This window comes from Scomber japonicus, chromosome 7 (genome assembly GCF_027409825.1).
Source record: "Scomber japonicus isolate fScoJap1 chromosome 7, fScoJap1.pri, whole genome shotgun sequence".
Classification (NCBI taxonomy): domain Eukaryota; kingdom Metazoa; phylum Chordata; class Actinopteri; order Scombriformes; family Scombridae; genus Scomber; species Scomber japonicus.
The window spans coordinates 11,727,076-11,743,476 of record NC_070584.1 but is presented as its reverse complement, the minus strand read 5'-3'; the positions used below and the strand labels follow the sequence as shown (position 1 = coordinate 11,743,476).

At 40.1% G+C, this 16,401-nt stretch overlaps 1 protein-coding gene across 2 annotated transcripts; it reads left to right on the top strand.

Moving 5' to 3' along the window:
• Positions 1-1,304: 1,304 nt before the first annotated feature.
• Positions 1,305-16,400, top strand: si:ch211-129c21.1 (uncharacterized protein LOC563087 homolog). Of its 2 annotated transcripts, none has more exons than XM_053321891.1 (14): positions 1,305-1,451; positions 6,934-7,474; positions 7,873-8,015; positions 8,781-8,843; positions 9,238-9,336; positions 10,432-10,531; positions 10,842-10,952; positions 11,084-11,235; positions 11,364-11,536; positions 11,903-12,059; positions 12,157-12,379; positions 12,996-13,111; positions 13,241-13,463; positions 13,550-16,400. In XM_053321891.1, the coding sequence occupies exons 2-14, from the start codon at positions 7,366-7,368 to the stop codon at positions 14,311-14,313; spliced, it is 2,433 nt and encodes an 810-aa protein (XP_053177866.1). In that variant the 5' UTR covers positions 1,305-1,451; positions 6,934-7,365; the 3' UTR covers positions 14,314-16,400. The 2 variants fall into 2 exon arrangements, with proteins under 2 accessions (XP_053177866.1, XP_053177867.1); XM_053321892.1 differs by lacking the exon at positions 1,305-1,451 and adding an exon at positions 1,566-1,632.
• The last annotated feature ends 1 nt before the right edge of the window (position 16,401 follows it).

Sequence of the window (16,401 nt, the reverse complement as noted above, 5' to 3'; positions counted from 1 at the left end):
AGATCGAGGCTGCAGCTGTTACACCTAATGTAACCTTGCAATTTCTGTTGTATTTTTTAAAAAATGTTAATGAGGACAATCTACATCTGTTTGTGTTCGTCAGTATTTCAACCACTGGTTTTACTGACAGAAGATTATTAAATGTCTACCTAATTGTAAATAGGAGAAAAAATATTCATGATTTCATTTAGGCTACATTTTTATAATTCATAATATAGTTTAAGTTTTTTTAGAAAGTAATTTTGACTGCAAAATGTATTATGTTAATATTATACAATTCCCCTTCTATTTACACTGTTATTGTCCACAATGCAACTGAATAACAAAACTAAGAGCGTAAAGATACAACCCGTAGGTGGGGGAAACATGCTGACTAATACATTAACTCGGGGAAGGGTCTTCATGTTAACTACAGATATTAATACTGTATTCATCCTGTGTTTACTTTCTAATACAGAGTTACAGACTCCTATCTATGGAAACATGCGTCCCTCTCCTCGGCCTGGGGCACCAGCAGACAAACTAAAGACAGTTTCTTCTTGTCAAAACCTCCGGACCCCAAATCCTGGCAGGCAATATGAGGAAAGCAAAATGAGATACAAACACTGAAGAGATGGACCTTACACATATCCACTCATAGAGGCTGTTACTGCTTTTTTACTTTTACATGTACATATTATATATATTTTTATTTTTTATTTTTTACTTTTTGGACAAGGATTCTCTTTAACTCTTCAACAGGACATTCTTTTTATTCAATGATTTATTTTCAGGCATGTTCAGTACTATGAGCCACTAGATGGCATTGATGCTGTAAATTTGCGAACATTTAAATTGTTTCTATTTTTTTTTGCTTTAAAAAAATGTCAACACCTGTTCATATTTGTGATCAATATATAATTTTATAGAAAATAAACAACAAAAAAGTGGTAAATTGTTAATTTGTGACATAATTATTTTGTGACATGAACTGTTATTTTGGGATTTGGGATTTGAATGAATGTTTTTCAACAGTGCTAACACATCAACATGTCCTTGTTATTAGAATTTACATTTAATTCAGATGCCGAAAAGGCAGTTCTTGCTGTACAGTTTGTAATATAGGCTATTAGATTTTTCTTTTTTGCACATTTTTTTAATAAACGACATCAAACACATCCAAGTAAAAAAAATTAATAAAATAAGAACAAAGCAGTCGAGGAAACTGATTTGATTTTTTGGTCACAGCTGATTGGATAGGGAACGGGTGAGAGCCTTTGAAGAAAGGTACAATCAAAAGTCACATGATCAGACAGTGCCTGGCTCTGAGAGCTGCCTGATGATCGCTCCCTGCAGGAGCAGAGGAGGAGTGAGGAGCGTTACAGGTGGAGCAGAGAGCGCCGTGCCGGATCACTGTCAAGAAAAACAGCGGCAGTCTGATCGGTTTCTGATATAGACCCGGACAACTCCCGGTGAGTCTAACGTGGACATGAGGTGCCGTTGTTGTGACTTGTTGACTTGCTTGTTTGTCCCACAGGCTTGTTTTTTTTATTTTTCTTTCTTTTTTTTTTTTTTTTTGCGCGGAGCCCACGGCTGGCTGTGGGAATTGGATTTTGCAACCTGAGGAGTTGAGAGGAGCACAGGCAGAGCAAAGTAAATTCACTGTCTTATCTAAGATTATAGGATATCCTAATCTAATAATAGCAGCCAAGAGCTAGACTAAGCAGTGGTAGGATATGCATTTAGGTGGGTGCTGCACAACCACTTAACACCGCGGATAATGTCAGTGCTGACACTCTGGAGAAAAGCTCCAGCTCTGAATGCTCTCTGCTACTGGATGTGCTTCAATCCTGTGGGAAAACATGTTTTTTACCACCAGCCAAACAACATTCACTAAATGTACAAATATACTTCTTATACTCTAAAAGGTAAACCGACCAACTACTGAATTTGCAGACTTTTAAAAGTACAAATCTTTTTCATCATGGGTACAAATCAGCTTGTGAAAATGTATAACATGCTTCCAGCTTTTAATCTTTCGTCCAATTCTGGAAACATTTATATTCCCACTCAATAATCATAACTAAAGTATATGATCATATCAATAATTTACTACCACAAAATGTAATTTGCTTGTGTTTGCATTTTGAATACAGTATGACAAATTCATTGAGTGTTCAAGGGTTGATCTGATATTTAAGGGCGTGCAGTTTTAATGGATGGTGAGACTGAAAGCACATGACATGTGTCTGTCTGGCTGACCGAGCTGGAGGATATACTAAGTGCTGTCAGTGCACTCACTTAGGGGGATTGCCCAATTTTAGTGTCATGGTGCAGCAGCTCAGTGGGGTCATGAGGAGTCGAGGCATGGCTGTACACAGCAATACCACAGATCATATGCTAGATGTCTGTGGTTTAAGCTCATGCACATTTCTTTTTTTTACATGCACATTAAAACGCACTCACGCACACACCTACACACACACACACACACACACACACACACACACACACACACACACACACACAATCACATGATAGAGTAGCACAGCTGGATTTATTTGACAGATTGTGACCTTAAAAGTGTTTTTAGAACCATAGCAGCTATTACATGGTAGGTGGATGTGATATTTTTAAGATTCTCTTCATTCATAGGCAATACAGACAGTCATATAAGACTTGATCTGATGAAACATCTGCTCCAGTTAACAGTTAGTTCTTAATATTTCTGTCTTCACAATATTTCAAATGAGTATAATAGTCTTTGAATAACTATCTTTGCTTCTACCAGACTCTAAGATTTTACTGACATTGTTGCTATAAAGTGGAGTAAAACCTCCACAATAAATGTAACATGTATTAAATTTCCATACTAATTGATGTGGTATCTACAATTTGTTTTCTTGGGTGTTCCCATCTGTCAGTGAACTTGTCACACAGCACAGGTTGACGCTGTCAGTGTTCATATTTTCCTTTTGTGTCCCAGCTCCTGCTGTGACTTGTCTGGGTGTGTGTATGCGTACATGTATGTGTTCAAGTGTTAAATCCACCTTATCAGATATGCCTCATCAGTGACAAATGATTTATCAGATGGGACCAACGGGTTTATTGAACAGTTTATTGAATATACAGTGTATGTCTAAGGTGGTTGAAGTCTTTATTCATGTTGGCTGTTTTTGACTGTTAGTCGTCCATTAGCTTTGCTTTAATGATATGTGTCTTAGCTGGCTTGAAAAGAGTGCGCGCAGCATGTTTTGAAGTATTGTTTTCAGCTAATTACAACTCTCCTACACATCACAACAAAAGGTGGCAAGCTGCTGTCATTATAATAGAAAAAGAGGTTTGTTTTAGCCAGCTTGCAAAAATATAACCCGGTGCTGAACTGGGCTGTGTTTTCCAGCGACTGTTTCACAACAGAGTCTGTGACACAAGGAGTGTCAAAGGTGAACACCCTCCCACAACCGGTTTCCTGTTTAGGCCCCGTTCGATGGAATACTGTATCATAGCCAGCCTGCTTGCCAGTGGGCTGCACTGCTTACGTTTGACTGGCAGCCAAAGAATCAGGTCGAAGGAAACTGGCATACTGACAAACAAGCAGCCTACCAACGAACCAGTGATTCAAACCTGTAGACCAGTTAGTCAACCTTGCAGCTTAATCAGTTACAGGGGGGAGGAGGCCTCACCCATAAAGCATACAGTGCAGTCATACAAAGGACAAGACATACTATGAAGTAAAGCCTAGACCTACACAGTCACAGTCCAGCTGTTTGACTGTTCACACGGTTCTTTGGATTTTGATTTGTTTTGACTCACGGTGATGACAACAGTGTGCTTGTCAGTGCACGCTCCACACACCGTTGTTCAGGGTTTGATTTTGTGTGCAGCACGTCGTTGGAGTGAGAAACCATTGTACAGAATTGTAGATATGGTAGAAGCTCCTGAGTGGTCTATAAATATCCTCATGCTTCAAGTGGTTGGAGTGTCTGGAGATACTGCTGCAGGGCTTCTTCAACATATTGTACTAGTTCATGTGCAGCTTCTGAACCCACACTCGTTCATATTCTAGTACTTGAATAATAAAAGCCCACCAGCAGCCACAGTGCTAACTTCTTAAAGACTACCTTACTATGTGGGAAATACCCACACCTGCTCCACAGTTCCATCTGGACTTGCTGAGATGTACATGAACAATTTTTGTCACGCTCTTGTTGTCTGTTCTGGTTTTTGTAGCAGTTCATCTTCCTTGACGCTGACTTTGTGGTTGATGTATTTACCTTCAACCAGCGCTTCAGATGTCAAGATGACATTCAAGAGAAACAAACACACTGAGCATTTCAATGCCTCATAAACAATATAATCCATGTATTTCATTTCTTTAATGATATGTGCATAATCAGGCATTGCATAGTCCTTTTAAGAGGAGACTATCAAGTTGTTATGTGCAGCTGTGTTTTTAATGACTGATCTTTAAGCAGGTTTTGCTGGCTGTACTAGAATCAGCACTGATCCCCTATGAACAAAAGACCTATCTTGATTTCATAGCAGTGTTTTCACTTGTTAACACACCCACTCTGATGGTGAATTGATATAGTTTTGGAGAGTGAGGAGTAAAAGAGCCAATGTTTTAGCTTTAAAGAGAGAACAATCTGTCACCATATCCTTATCAGTGTTCAGAACAAGCCTTCATTAATCACTTACTAATATTAATTAAGGGTCAGAAGGCCACTGTGTAGTACGCCATCAAGTCTGCAGCAATACATGTTAGTAAGTCATTTTGGCAATGATAATGGGGAGCTTTAATATACAAAGGTAAGGGGTCAAACAGTCCATGGGAGGGGTCCTTCCTGAATCCTGATGAATTAACAAGCTAGCAGCAAAGGTGGAGGATTTATATCAGCCAAAGAGACCCTTCACATAAATTTTGGATCATTATCTGGTAACCCAAGAGTGCCTTTTATTCATGCGTTATCATTAAATAAATGAATAACTATTGATAATATAGATATAAATAAGTGGTGTCAAGATATGATGAAGATTTGTCATTTCATATTAAAAAAAAAAAACTTGACAGACCAAACAAGAGGATCCCATACTACAAAAAAGTGTATGATTGGTGACCAGTGACTTGTGTAAAACCCCTCAGCCAAGCCACCCCACCCCCCACACCCCCCCGGCTCCCATTCCTCATCCACTTGTGCACATGCCGGTGTGTGTGTGTGTGAGACCCTGGATAAACAAAGGAAGAGAAAAGAGGGACAACTGCTGCGCGCTCTTCTATTATTATAGTCATACCTGCCTGTCTGCGCTGTTTGGAAGTATCTGTCAAAAGCTTTGAAAAACAACCTGCAGTCATTCCATTCAGCTGTAGCGCTCAACATACAGCCCCCCACCCTCCGCCCTCCGCACACTCACACACACATACAGAGCCTGAGGGGAAAGGCATGCAAGACATCACTGCTCTGACAACAGATGAGCAGTCCTATACGTGCAGCAGCTCGTCCCGCTGTGTCAAGTAACAACAAGGTGTGAGCATGGCAGTTTGTTGCAACATGCACATTTAAAACCGAGCTTATTTCAGAGGCAGCAGGGGAGATAGAGCGCCAGGCTGTCTCTCGAGGAAATTTTGGATGCTGTCATTTTGGTTTCTGTCAATAGGTGATGACTCTGTGGTGGTGTTTCAAAGCTTCAATCCTGCTGTATTTTTTTTTTTTATCTGCAAGCTAAAATCTGAATAACAGTTGCAAAGCAGCCATGTGTTGCAGCTGCTCTGGAGCATTGTGCACCAAAAAGATAAGAGTATAGTTTTTTACCTTGTGAGTCTGCTGTTAAGTATGCTTTGTGTGTTATTTTGAGGAAACGTACCTTGATGAATTTTGAATGAGGCTGTGCCGTTCAGTTTGTCAAAACAGAGGGAAAACTTGCCAAAAGTGGTAAGTCTCAATTCAGCATGAATCCCATGGTAGGGATGGAGTGCTAAAGCAGTGAATTATTGTGATCTGCATGCATGCCCAAACCTGAACTGATCCCCTCTGCTGCTTGAACCCCGCTGAGCCCAGAGGAAGCAGGTTCTTATCAGGGAGGAGGACAGGAAGAGACAGAGTGTTGAAGAGGAAGAGAGAGTGGGGGTTGGTGGGCAGCGTGGCAGAATTTCACTTAACATCAGTTTCCTTTGTTACAACTATGACTTTTTCATGCCTCTAACCATAAGAGGTGGGAGGTTTCTCTGATGTAACACTGAGGTTATATTTGTCCCCGTTGTGTGCATTATTTTGACCAACAGGCTTTCACAAAAACCAGCAAGAAATAAAGGCATAGCTCCACTTAACTTGACACTCCTCTGTTTCTCAACAGTCTGAGAAAATAACCCTGATGGCTTCATATTGGATTGGGCAAATTTTATAACAAAAATCCTGTTAAATTTGTAAGTTTGAACATTTAACAGGCAACGAGAGTGTACTGAAAGATTCAGAAAGGATATTAAGATGCATAATGGGAATTGTAGGATCCTATGTTTTTGGTTCTTGACTCATAGTATAGACTAAAAAACAGGATTTATTGGTTCCCTAGATTAATGAAATTGCTGCAGTGTCCATCTAAGAGATGAGATTTTCTCATGGTTGTAGCTCTGGCTGGTAAAAGATCTGAGGGATCATCTCTAATCTCTCTTTCTCTTAATCTTGCTTACTGTCACTTATTCTTCTTAGATATTTTCTATTTGATGATTATATAAGATTTTCTTTTTATAAACTAGAAAAAGAGCAGCACTGTTGCCAAACATTTATGTAGCTCTATATAATAATTATCCATGAATGATCAAATGATGTAATTAGTGGAAAGTGATAAGGTACAGGAGGCTAAACAGTCACCCTGTTCTGTGTCCTGTGTTAGTCAGCTTTGCCATCTCAAGGATCTATTTAATCATTATATTCATACATATTTTCATGTCTTTCCTAGAAGTGGGACACCATGAAGATGATCTCCTCCGGCATCCCACTCCAGTAGCTGGGCAGCATGGCTTGTGCTCCTCCTTCCAGAGCGGACACCAGTGGCTCATTAGCACTGCGCTGGAGGCTAACTCCAACATAGATACTCTCCACACAGGACACACAATATTCAAACTGGGTTGAAGCTAATGGGCTAATCCGCACCACACAGGCCTGGTTAAACATTTGTGTGTACTTTTTTTTCGCAAGGATCTTTGCAGTGAAAGATGACCCGTGCCGGAGTGGCACATGTGCAGCACTGTGAGGTCCCCTCAGTGTAACAACAACAACAACAACATCTGGACTGAGACCTTGGACCATGTTCTGTCTCTGATTGGGTGGTTTGGTGGTAGAGCTGGAGTGTGCAGCTCTTCCACACTTAGACAAACCAGGACTCTGAGCCATGTCTCTTCTCTCAGCCCTGAGCATTGTCTGTGGATTGATGCTCCATGTTTCGCTTAGTACACTTGACACTCACTACTGTGTCCCAAGAAAGACTGTCCCCTACCAGAGTAAGTCATTAATTCAAATTCAACCCCTCCCCGCTTTAATCAGCCAGTATGTCATAGTCTAGTGTTTCTGGGAGATATTGTTTTATAGATGCAGAGAAATTGGGTCCTTTTTTGATAATCTCAAATCTAAGTTTGCTTCTAGGTCGTGCCTTAGCCAGTAAATGCTAAAAGTTGTGGCAGTTTAAGGATGTATTTAAATATTTCAACCATTATATATGAGCAAGGAGTGCAACTTTTGAGCTAGCTGGGACAAACTTATTAAATTCCAATGAATTTGCATTTTGTTTTTGCTGCTGGAGCATTTTTCCAACTGCACAAAGTCACAGCATCCAAACTGTGGAAGAGAAATAAAGTGAAACTCAGTGTACTAATGCATACGTGATGCTTTTCCTGTTTAGCCCAACTGAAGTCGTTTAGAGAAGAGGGGATCTTCAACTACTCCACTATGCTGATGAGAGATGACCTAGGTCTACTGCTGCTGGGGGCGAGAGAGGCCATATATGCTCTGGATATCGATAACATCTCTGTCAGAAAGGCTGTGGTAAGAAAGTGTATTAGAGTAAGATTCATAAAGAAAATAAAAATAAATCTGTGGATAAAATGTGCAGCTTTGGCTCTCTGTTCTGATCAGCGATGTGTGTTTGAAGCTATTGACATGTGCCCACAAAGCAAAAATCAAGTGCTGCTGGTTTTATATGTATTGCGATTAATTAGCTTAAGCATGAAATATTTATTGGACATGTATGATACTGCAGTTGTTGGACCTACTAATCATTAAGCCACTCAAGGCTGGACTCATTCATTCTCATCATGTATCAGCAGCCTCTTGTTGTCTTTTAGGAACTATTTGGACACATTTTGCTTGTGCTTCTTATCATGCGTGAAGTTCATGCCACCAATATCTAAATTTAGAATATTTGTATCCCTTTTATTTTGATAAGTTGAGTGCCCAGTGGATTTCTGCTAAATATATCTCCACAAAAGCACATTAAATAGCTCTCACATCACAATCCAGTGTAGATGAGTCCTCTGCTTGGCCAGTGTACATTTGCATGCAGAATATAGAACTGTAGACAGTGGTCTGTTGATTCATGATTGCAGTTACACAGGTGACACTCACAACTGAAGAGGTATTGGCGAGTCGCGACCCAGCGGGCAAATACTCCCTTCTGGTGAAAACAAACTGATGTTAGACAAACAAGGAAATGTGTGAGGATAAATGGACTCTACAGTAGCACTGTCGTACTGTGGGTTGCGTCACTATCCCTGCATGCTTTGACATGACACTTTCCTTCTGTTGATGCAGGTGTATTGGCGAGTTACCGAGGAGAAGCAGAGGGAGTGCACGTACAAGGGAAAACACGCTGAGGTTTGTGTAATGTCTTTTTAAAACAAGACCTTACATATGGTTAGTTTTACTTTTTAGGGCATGGATACAGTGTTAAAGGATGACTGTTGACTGAAAGCAGTTCACTCCCCCATGCAATTTATCTCTGTGCATTTGTAAATCATTCATATGGGAGGCTTTTTTTCTTTTCATGTCTTTACACAGAATTCTCTTTGAAGTGCTTTGCTCACAGCTTCGTGCTCAATGTCCAAATAAAGGCATGCGAAGAAAATGCATGTATACAGCCTTGACCCTTGGCCACCAGCACATTTCCAGGCAGCATGTGCAGTAAATGTATCTGTGCCTGTTTGTACTTTATGTGGCTGAACTAACAGAGCTCTGACCTTGGCATTCTCTCTGCTGGATCTTGTTGCAGGTGGAATGCCGCAACTACATTCGAACCCTGCACAAAGTGAATGACACTACTATGTATGTGTGTGGCACAAATGCGTTTAGCCCCATCTGTGATTATATGGTAAGTATGGATATATATATGGGGTTAATTTAGAGGATTTTTGTTTATTAGCTGAGGTGGTGAGTTAGTTTTCTTGTGTAACTTGAATCGTATTAAAACATGTGCCATTTTTCATTACTTTCATGAAAGACAAGTCATTGGCTTCAGTACACCTGTTTATTTTAATGCCAGTTCTACTTCTTTAAGGTCCGTGCAGTTGGCTGCTTAAAGCATAAAGCTGGCATGATTCTGTTCTTCTTCTTGTTATTATCAACAAATCCCATGAAAAAATCGGAACTAAAATTGTATTGCTAGTGCCTGTATCCTCTTATTGAAGATACCTTAAAAATGGGTCACAAATGTGTAGTTTCATTTTTCAAAAGGTGCAGTGATACAAAACAGATGGGCACTGCAGTTTCGAGCAGACGTTATTCAAACAGGAGTGAATAGCACATTTGTTGGACTATTTTAAGTCGCGGATCAATACACATTTAATGCTCTTGTGAGTATGTAGGGCAGCAGAACGGTGATTGCAAATAAACTACAGTGTTCATCGCCCATGAGGGATTGTCATTGTAATGAAGGAACATGTCACCCAGCACAACAGTGACTCACTCGTGTGTTTTTAATCGTTTTTCTATAACAATAGAGGTCTATGGCACAGATGAATAAGCAATATTCATCTGTGGATAAGCAATAGGATTTTGTCTTTTCGTGGGAGTTGTTGAAAATAAGAAACATAGAAAATCATGTATCCTTTAAGCTAAGCAACCCTGACTATGCATGAATGTTGCAGTCAGTAGACAAAGGCCCTCAGCAGTTCCTTTATTAACCACTGTGTGCTTATTCTGAGAAAACTCCAATGAATGCATTACCAAAAGAATCTATAAACTTTTATTTATCTTAACATAGTAATAGTAACATAGTAATAACATAAATATATGCAAGTTGTAGTTAATGGACTAACACATGCAAGCCACTGGTACAGAATTATTATTCCAGTCCTGAATCTCAGTACTGTGTCTGACAACAAAACTCCACAGGTTTACTTTATTTTCTTTCCCTCAGCAGGTTTTCTTTGTGACTTTCCTCTTTCTTTCACTTTGTTTCCGACAGACGTTTACTAATGGACAGCTAAGGCTAGAGGGAAAGCAGGAGGAGGGAAAAGGGAAGTGTCCTTTTGATCCCTTCCAGAGATACTCCTCCCTCATGGTTGGTGAGTGTCTGACTCAGGTTTGTGGCCAAAGGAAAAGGGAACAAAGCACAGAATACTGCTGAACATTCAAAGTGCACCCACAGAAAGGATCAGTGTAGGATATTATTTTGCCACAAGAAATTGGCACCAAATGTCACCCATTAAATGCTGTTGCCACCTGCTCCCTCAACACACAGTAGCCACTAATCAGTCAGAAAATATTCAGCTGGTTCAGTCCATTAGTGGCCATTTTAAATGAGATATTGTTCCAACTCCATATGAATAATTGCTTTTCAGGAATTTCTCCTCATTCTTTGTTCCTGTCTAACAGGAAATGACCTGTACTCTGCTACATCCATCAACTTCTTGGGTTCAGAGCCGGTGGTTCTGCGCAGTTCAAACTTGGCTCTCCGCACAGAGTTTAAGAGCTCCTGGCTCAGTGGTGAGCTTAAAAATTGCCATTAAAAAGTTTTATATAATGGTGTGTCAGTTGGAATTGACTGCAGTGTATCTGTTCATAGTTGATATTTCTACATTGGTCTCAAGTACTTTTTTCTTGTTTTGTGATTTCAGAGCCAAACTTTGTCTACATGGACTTTGTGGGTGAGAGTTATCTCAGTCCCGATGGTGATGATGATAAAGTATACATGTTCTTCAGCGAGAATGCCATGGAGTACGACTTTTACAGCAAGGTTGCAGTGTCACGAGTGGCCCGTGTCTGTAAGGTATGATGAATAAAAACGAATAAACACAGCCAACATTCAGTGATCTTCAAGTGACTCTCGTCTGATTGTTGTGTTTGAGGGGAATATTTGTAGAAATGCACAACGCAGTGCTCTGTCTCTGTGTTTAGGGGGATATGGGTGGCCAGCGGACGCTGCAGAGGAAATGGACGTCGTTCCTAAAAGCTCGTCTGGATTGTTCCCTCCCTGAACCCAGCCTGCCCCCCATTGTACAGGATGTCTTCCTGCTGAAGCATGAAGACTGGAGGAAGAGCGTCTTCTATGCTGTCTTCACTCCTCAGTCGTAAGTACTGAACAGTCAAAGTCCTTGATCCTTGATGAATCAGGGTAGATGTTGATGTGGAGCAATGTATGAAAGTATATATTCACAAATAATTATTGGCTATTGATTTTGTAACAATACAATATGTGTCCAGGCTGGGATTATATGAAAATTGGTCAAAAGACCAAACAAAAACATACTGCACAAATTTTAAATCTGAATGTTTGTCTGATTGATTATGTTGAGTGTAATATAAGTTAGAAGTTAATACTTTTGTTTGACTGATGAGCAATTAATTCAAGATCTAAAAGGTATTCTGCAGTCATAGAAATAACAGAAAATATAACTTGGTTTGTTGGCTAAATGTGTTTGATTTGGTGTTTCCAGGAGTTTGTCCCAGGTATCTGCAGTGTGTGCATACAGCGTGTCCGCCATTAGAGATAGCTTCAATGAGGGAAAGTTTAAGACACCTGTTGCTGTGGAGACATCACATGTCAAGTGGGTGATGTTCACAGGAGAGGTGCCAGTCCCCAGACCAGGAGCGGTGAGTTGAAAGACTTTGTTGAAGCCAGATGTTATATTTGATATCCACATAAAAGTATGCGAGGTAAAACGCACAATTCTAATATTTTATATTTCAGTGCATCAATAATGTGGCTCGTAAAATGGGGATGAATCGTTCTCTGGACCTTCCTGACAAAACCCTCCAGTTCATCAGGGACCGTCCCCTCATGGACGAGGCAGTTCGTCCTCTGACAGGGAGCCCACTGCTGCTTAAGAAGGGAGCCTTGCTCACTCGGATTGTAGTGGACAGCGTGCTGGCGCTGGATGGACAGAGATATGCCATCATGTTCATTGGCACTGGTAAACTATGTAACAAGTACTAGTTTTTATAAAATGAAAGTAGAGCTGATGCTGAGGTTATCAGAAAATAAGCTTCTTAACTTAGTTTTCTGTATGAATGTTTTGGTTGATTAAACATATAGCTCCTGAAAACTTTCAGATCTTAAGTATCTCCCTGTAACATAACATTTTTATAACTGAAGAAGTGTCAGTCAATATTAAAATTTGCAAAAAGTTACTGTTTATAAAGAGTTAAACACACAAAAATTGAGCTAATCAGCTTTATAAGGACTGTGTGGGCTGTCCACACATTTTCATCGAAATGTGGCCTCAACTTTTCACAACTGAGCTCCGCCCACTTTAAACCAGTTAGACTCGGACCGAAAATTGTATGTTTGTGTTGGAGCCTGTTGCTCATATTAAGAATCTGACTGAGAAAGCATGTTTTGAGAGACTTGAAGGTTTGAAAAGTCGCCACAAGATTTGCTTAATCGGTGTGTTTTTCATTTGCCGACTGATTAAGACATACATTTGATGAGTAATGATAGGGTTTATCAAAGCCATGATCTTGGTTGATAGGTGTGTTTGTGTATTATGTGATTATAAGGTCTCACTGGCACTTATTGTCTCCTGATAGAAAACGGTTATATTCAGAAGGCCGTCAACTATGGTGGAGAGATGTTCATCATTGAGGAGATTCAACTGTATGAAAATGCTGAACCCATCAACATCCTGCGCCTCTCATCCAGCAAAGTAACACACTAGTGCAAATATAGCTGCAATATGATTTGTTAGCTCAGAGTCAATTTGGATACCACTGAACTGCTGGTGATAATGCCAACACTTAACTTATTGTTTGTGTGTGTTTATTCGCAAACATAGGGCCAGCTATTTGCAGGTTCAGAGTTTGGTGCTATCCAGATGCCAGTCAGTAACTGCAGCCGCTATGTCACTTGTGTGGACTGCATCCTGGCCAGGGATCCTTACTGTGCCTGGGACTTCTCCACTGAGCAGTGCTCCTCCGTCCACAGCTTATCCTCTTCCTCCTCAAATACAGCAATACAGAGTCTGAAGAAAGGAGACGTCTCACAGTGTCCTCAGCCTGGTACAGTATGTTCATTTACAGGATCCCAGCAAGGTTATTTATTAGTATGCAGTGAGGCCAACCTTGTGTATTGTGTGTGTTTTTAGATCCAGTACCGGCCGTGGACTTGACCCTGATTCCAGAGAACAATATCCAGCTGCCCTGCGAGCTCCACTCCAACTTGGCACAGGTCATGTGGCAGTTTTCCGGGCAAACACTTCACTCCAACCACAAATACTACATCTACAGCGGGGGCCTCCTCATCCTGAGTGCTTCTAAATCTGACGTTGGTCTGTACACCTGTGGCTCAGTGGAGCAAATCAATGGCAGGACATACAACCGGACTGTGGCGGTTTATCGTTTACATCCCTACTCAGGCCCAGCAGTGGGGGACAACACTACTCCTGGCAGTGAGGTGAAAAATTCCTCAGACTCTATTCACAGTCCGAATACAGCTGCACCGGGGGTGGGGCCAGATCCGGGCATTGGGGACCCTGTGTCCCCAGAGCATCAAAGTGACACTAGCAGGTTAACTGGATTAGAGGTGGCCGTGGGCCTGCTGTCGCTGCTTTGTCTCTCACTGATGGGGGTCATATTTTGGATCTGGAGTCGAGGAGGTTTGGAATGCTTTAAGTTTGAGCAAAGCTCCAGTGCCAACGAAGGGAAACGGCAATCTGCCGAATACATGCACATCCCGAACAGAACTTCAGAGATAAAGCTCCTGGGGGCTGAGTCTGGGAGACGTTGTAGTGCCAATAATAATCACTCTGCTGTTGACTTCAAAGGGAACGGGGAGCACCACTTCACACCCATGGCCAACATTTCAAGTCTGGACGGTCTGGGTTACATAAATGATGAGTCAGAGATTTGACTCTGCTGAGGTATAGAAGGCCAACACCAGTGAACTAATTACCATCCTATAGGTGTACCTCCAACAAGACACGGCGCTTAGAAAAGGTTTCCACATTATGTATTCTTTTGATTGGTGTCCTCTGTCTCCTTGCCAATTTCCAACACTGTCTATCATTTCTGCACTCTAACCGGGCAGCTGATACTCTGAAAAAGGCTTTTTACAGGATTTCTGGGGAGATTTTCACTCCATGAAATAACTGAAAAGCTAATGTTTTATACATGTATTTTTTCTATAATGATTCATTGTGAATACATTTTCTGTAATATATTGTGTACAGCAAAGACCATTTTTTTCAACTACTATTTATTTGTCACAATTAAGTTTTTATTTCTGAAATACCTGTGATCTACTGTAAGTCTTGTAAATACTGCCGACAACAATGAACAAGTAGCAAAGAACTCTTTGACCTCTAACTTCCAAGCACATTTCATTTTATTGGGATTTTACTGTTTATTTAAGACACCATTCAACAGTCAAAGTATTGTTCAGTCTTTTGCTGTGTTAATTATTAATCAATAGCCTGTATTATATTCAGGTGGCTGTTTAAAAAAAAAAGGACTACAGATACACCTCTGTGTTTAAGCAGTCAAATACCACTCATACCGTCTGTGATAAAGAGCTCTGAACTCTGTAGCTCTTTTGTCTGTAGCAAAAAAAAAAAAAGATTATTTCACTCCAGTAAATATTACATCATCTTTGAGAGTGAGCTAGTGTAACCAGGGTACACATTTATATTTCTATATTCAAAGCATATATTTTGGTCTAAATATAAAAAAAAAACTAATTCATTGGGACGTAGAAGTGTGAGTGTACGTGTGAGTGTACGATTTTGTCAGTGAATTTGCATCAGATACACATCAAAAAATGAGAATGTTGGTTTTTGGTGTCAAACTTTTGGAAAATGCAGCAGCCCTTGTTCATAATAATAATAATAATAATGATGATAATGATTAAACTGTTTGACGTGTATGTAGCTGTCAGTAATTATTACCTTCTTTCTCACACAGACAGCTAATTTGTTTGAACGTGATGCAGATAAACTTCACCTGATGTGCTTTGTGTCATGATTTCCCCAAACAGATGCTTTTGTGGTTTGTGTTTCGGGAAAACAAAAAAACACACACAGACTACAAACATAACTCACACCTGCCTGTTTTTGTTAAAAAAAGAAAAAAAATTCTGAGACCACACCAAATTACAGCAATGTAGTCTGAATCTGCTCTGTGTTTTTCTCACTCTGTCATTAACAACAAGCACACAGAGCCGCCTCATGATTCATCTCAAACAAGCAGTTATGAAAGGGTTGAAGTGGGTCTCTGTTTAATTATTCAGCAGTGCAGTACAAGAAAGTTGCCATGAACAGCATTAAGGTTATACATTTGTCTTATCAATAAATCAATAAATAATACCAAAGCAGTTGCATAGATTTTGCTGTTAAAAATGTATTCCAGCATGCTTTAAAATAAAAATCTCACTCGTATGCTCAGTCTAGGAATAATATACACCAGGGAATTAAGACAAGCTGCACAGCAACTATTGTTTTCAGTTTATTTATTCTAAAATAAAAAGCCAGTGGGCTTGCTTGGTAAGTTTCAGAAATCACTCTTAGGTTTTTTTTTAGCTGCCCTCTCTCCTCTTCATCAGCCCTACTTTTCCTCCAAAGTTTTAATGAGGTTTCTTCTCTTTTAAATTCAGCTGCTTGTGAGCTATTCTATGACGCTCACAGCCTTTTTTTCTATCTTACACTCAGTTTCTTCAAACATCTCTTACTTATATTTCTGAGTAAATCAATGTCGTAGCAGCATCTCATTGCCTGGGTGAAAGATTCAACACTTTCTCTTTTTCCTTTGTTTCGAACATCGCAAAACCAACAGGGCTGACCAGACTGAACGTGATTGACAGGAGTCTGATTGTCCAAATTGAAACCTGAAACCAAAGTTTTCTAATGTCCTAATCCCATCCAACCTTCAGTTAATGGAGATAATCAAACATAGAAATGTTACTGTCTTCACACAGCAGCATTTATGTGTAAAGACAATGTGGGAA

What these genes read in the sequence shown, in the direction of transcription:
- si:ch211-129c21.1 (XM_053321891.1), top strand. Translation starts at nt 7,366, where the DNA reads ATGTCTCTTCTCTCAGCCCTGAGCATTGTCTGTGGATTGATGCTCCAT. An exon ending in ATACTCCTCCCTCATGGTTG is followed by an intron (nt 10,532 to 10,841) that starts GTGAGTGTCTGA and finishes CCTGTCTAACAG; the next exon opens with GAAATGACCTGTACTCTGCT. An exon ending in GAGTGGCCCGTGTCTGTAAG is followed by an intron (nt 11,236 to 11,363) that starts GTATGATGAATA and finishes CTCTGTGTTTAG; the next exon opens with GGGGATATGGGTGGCCAGCG.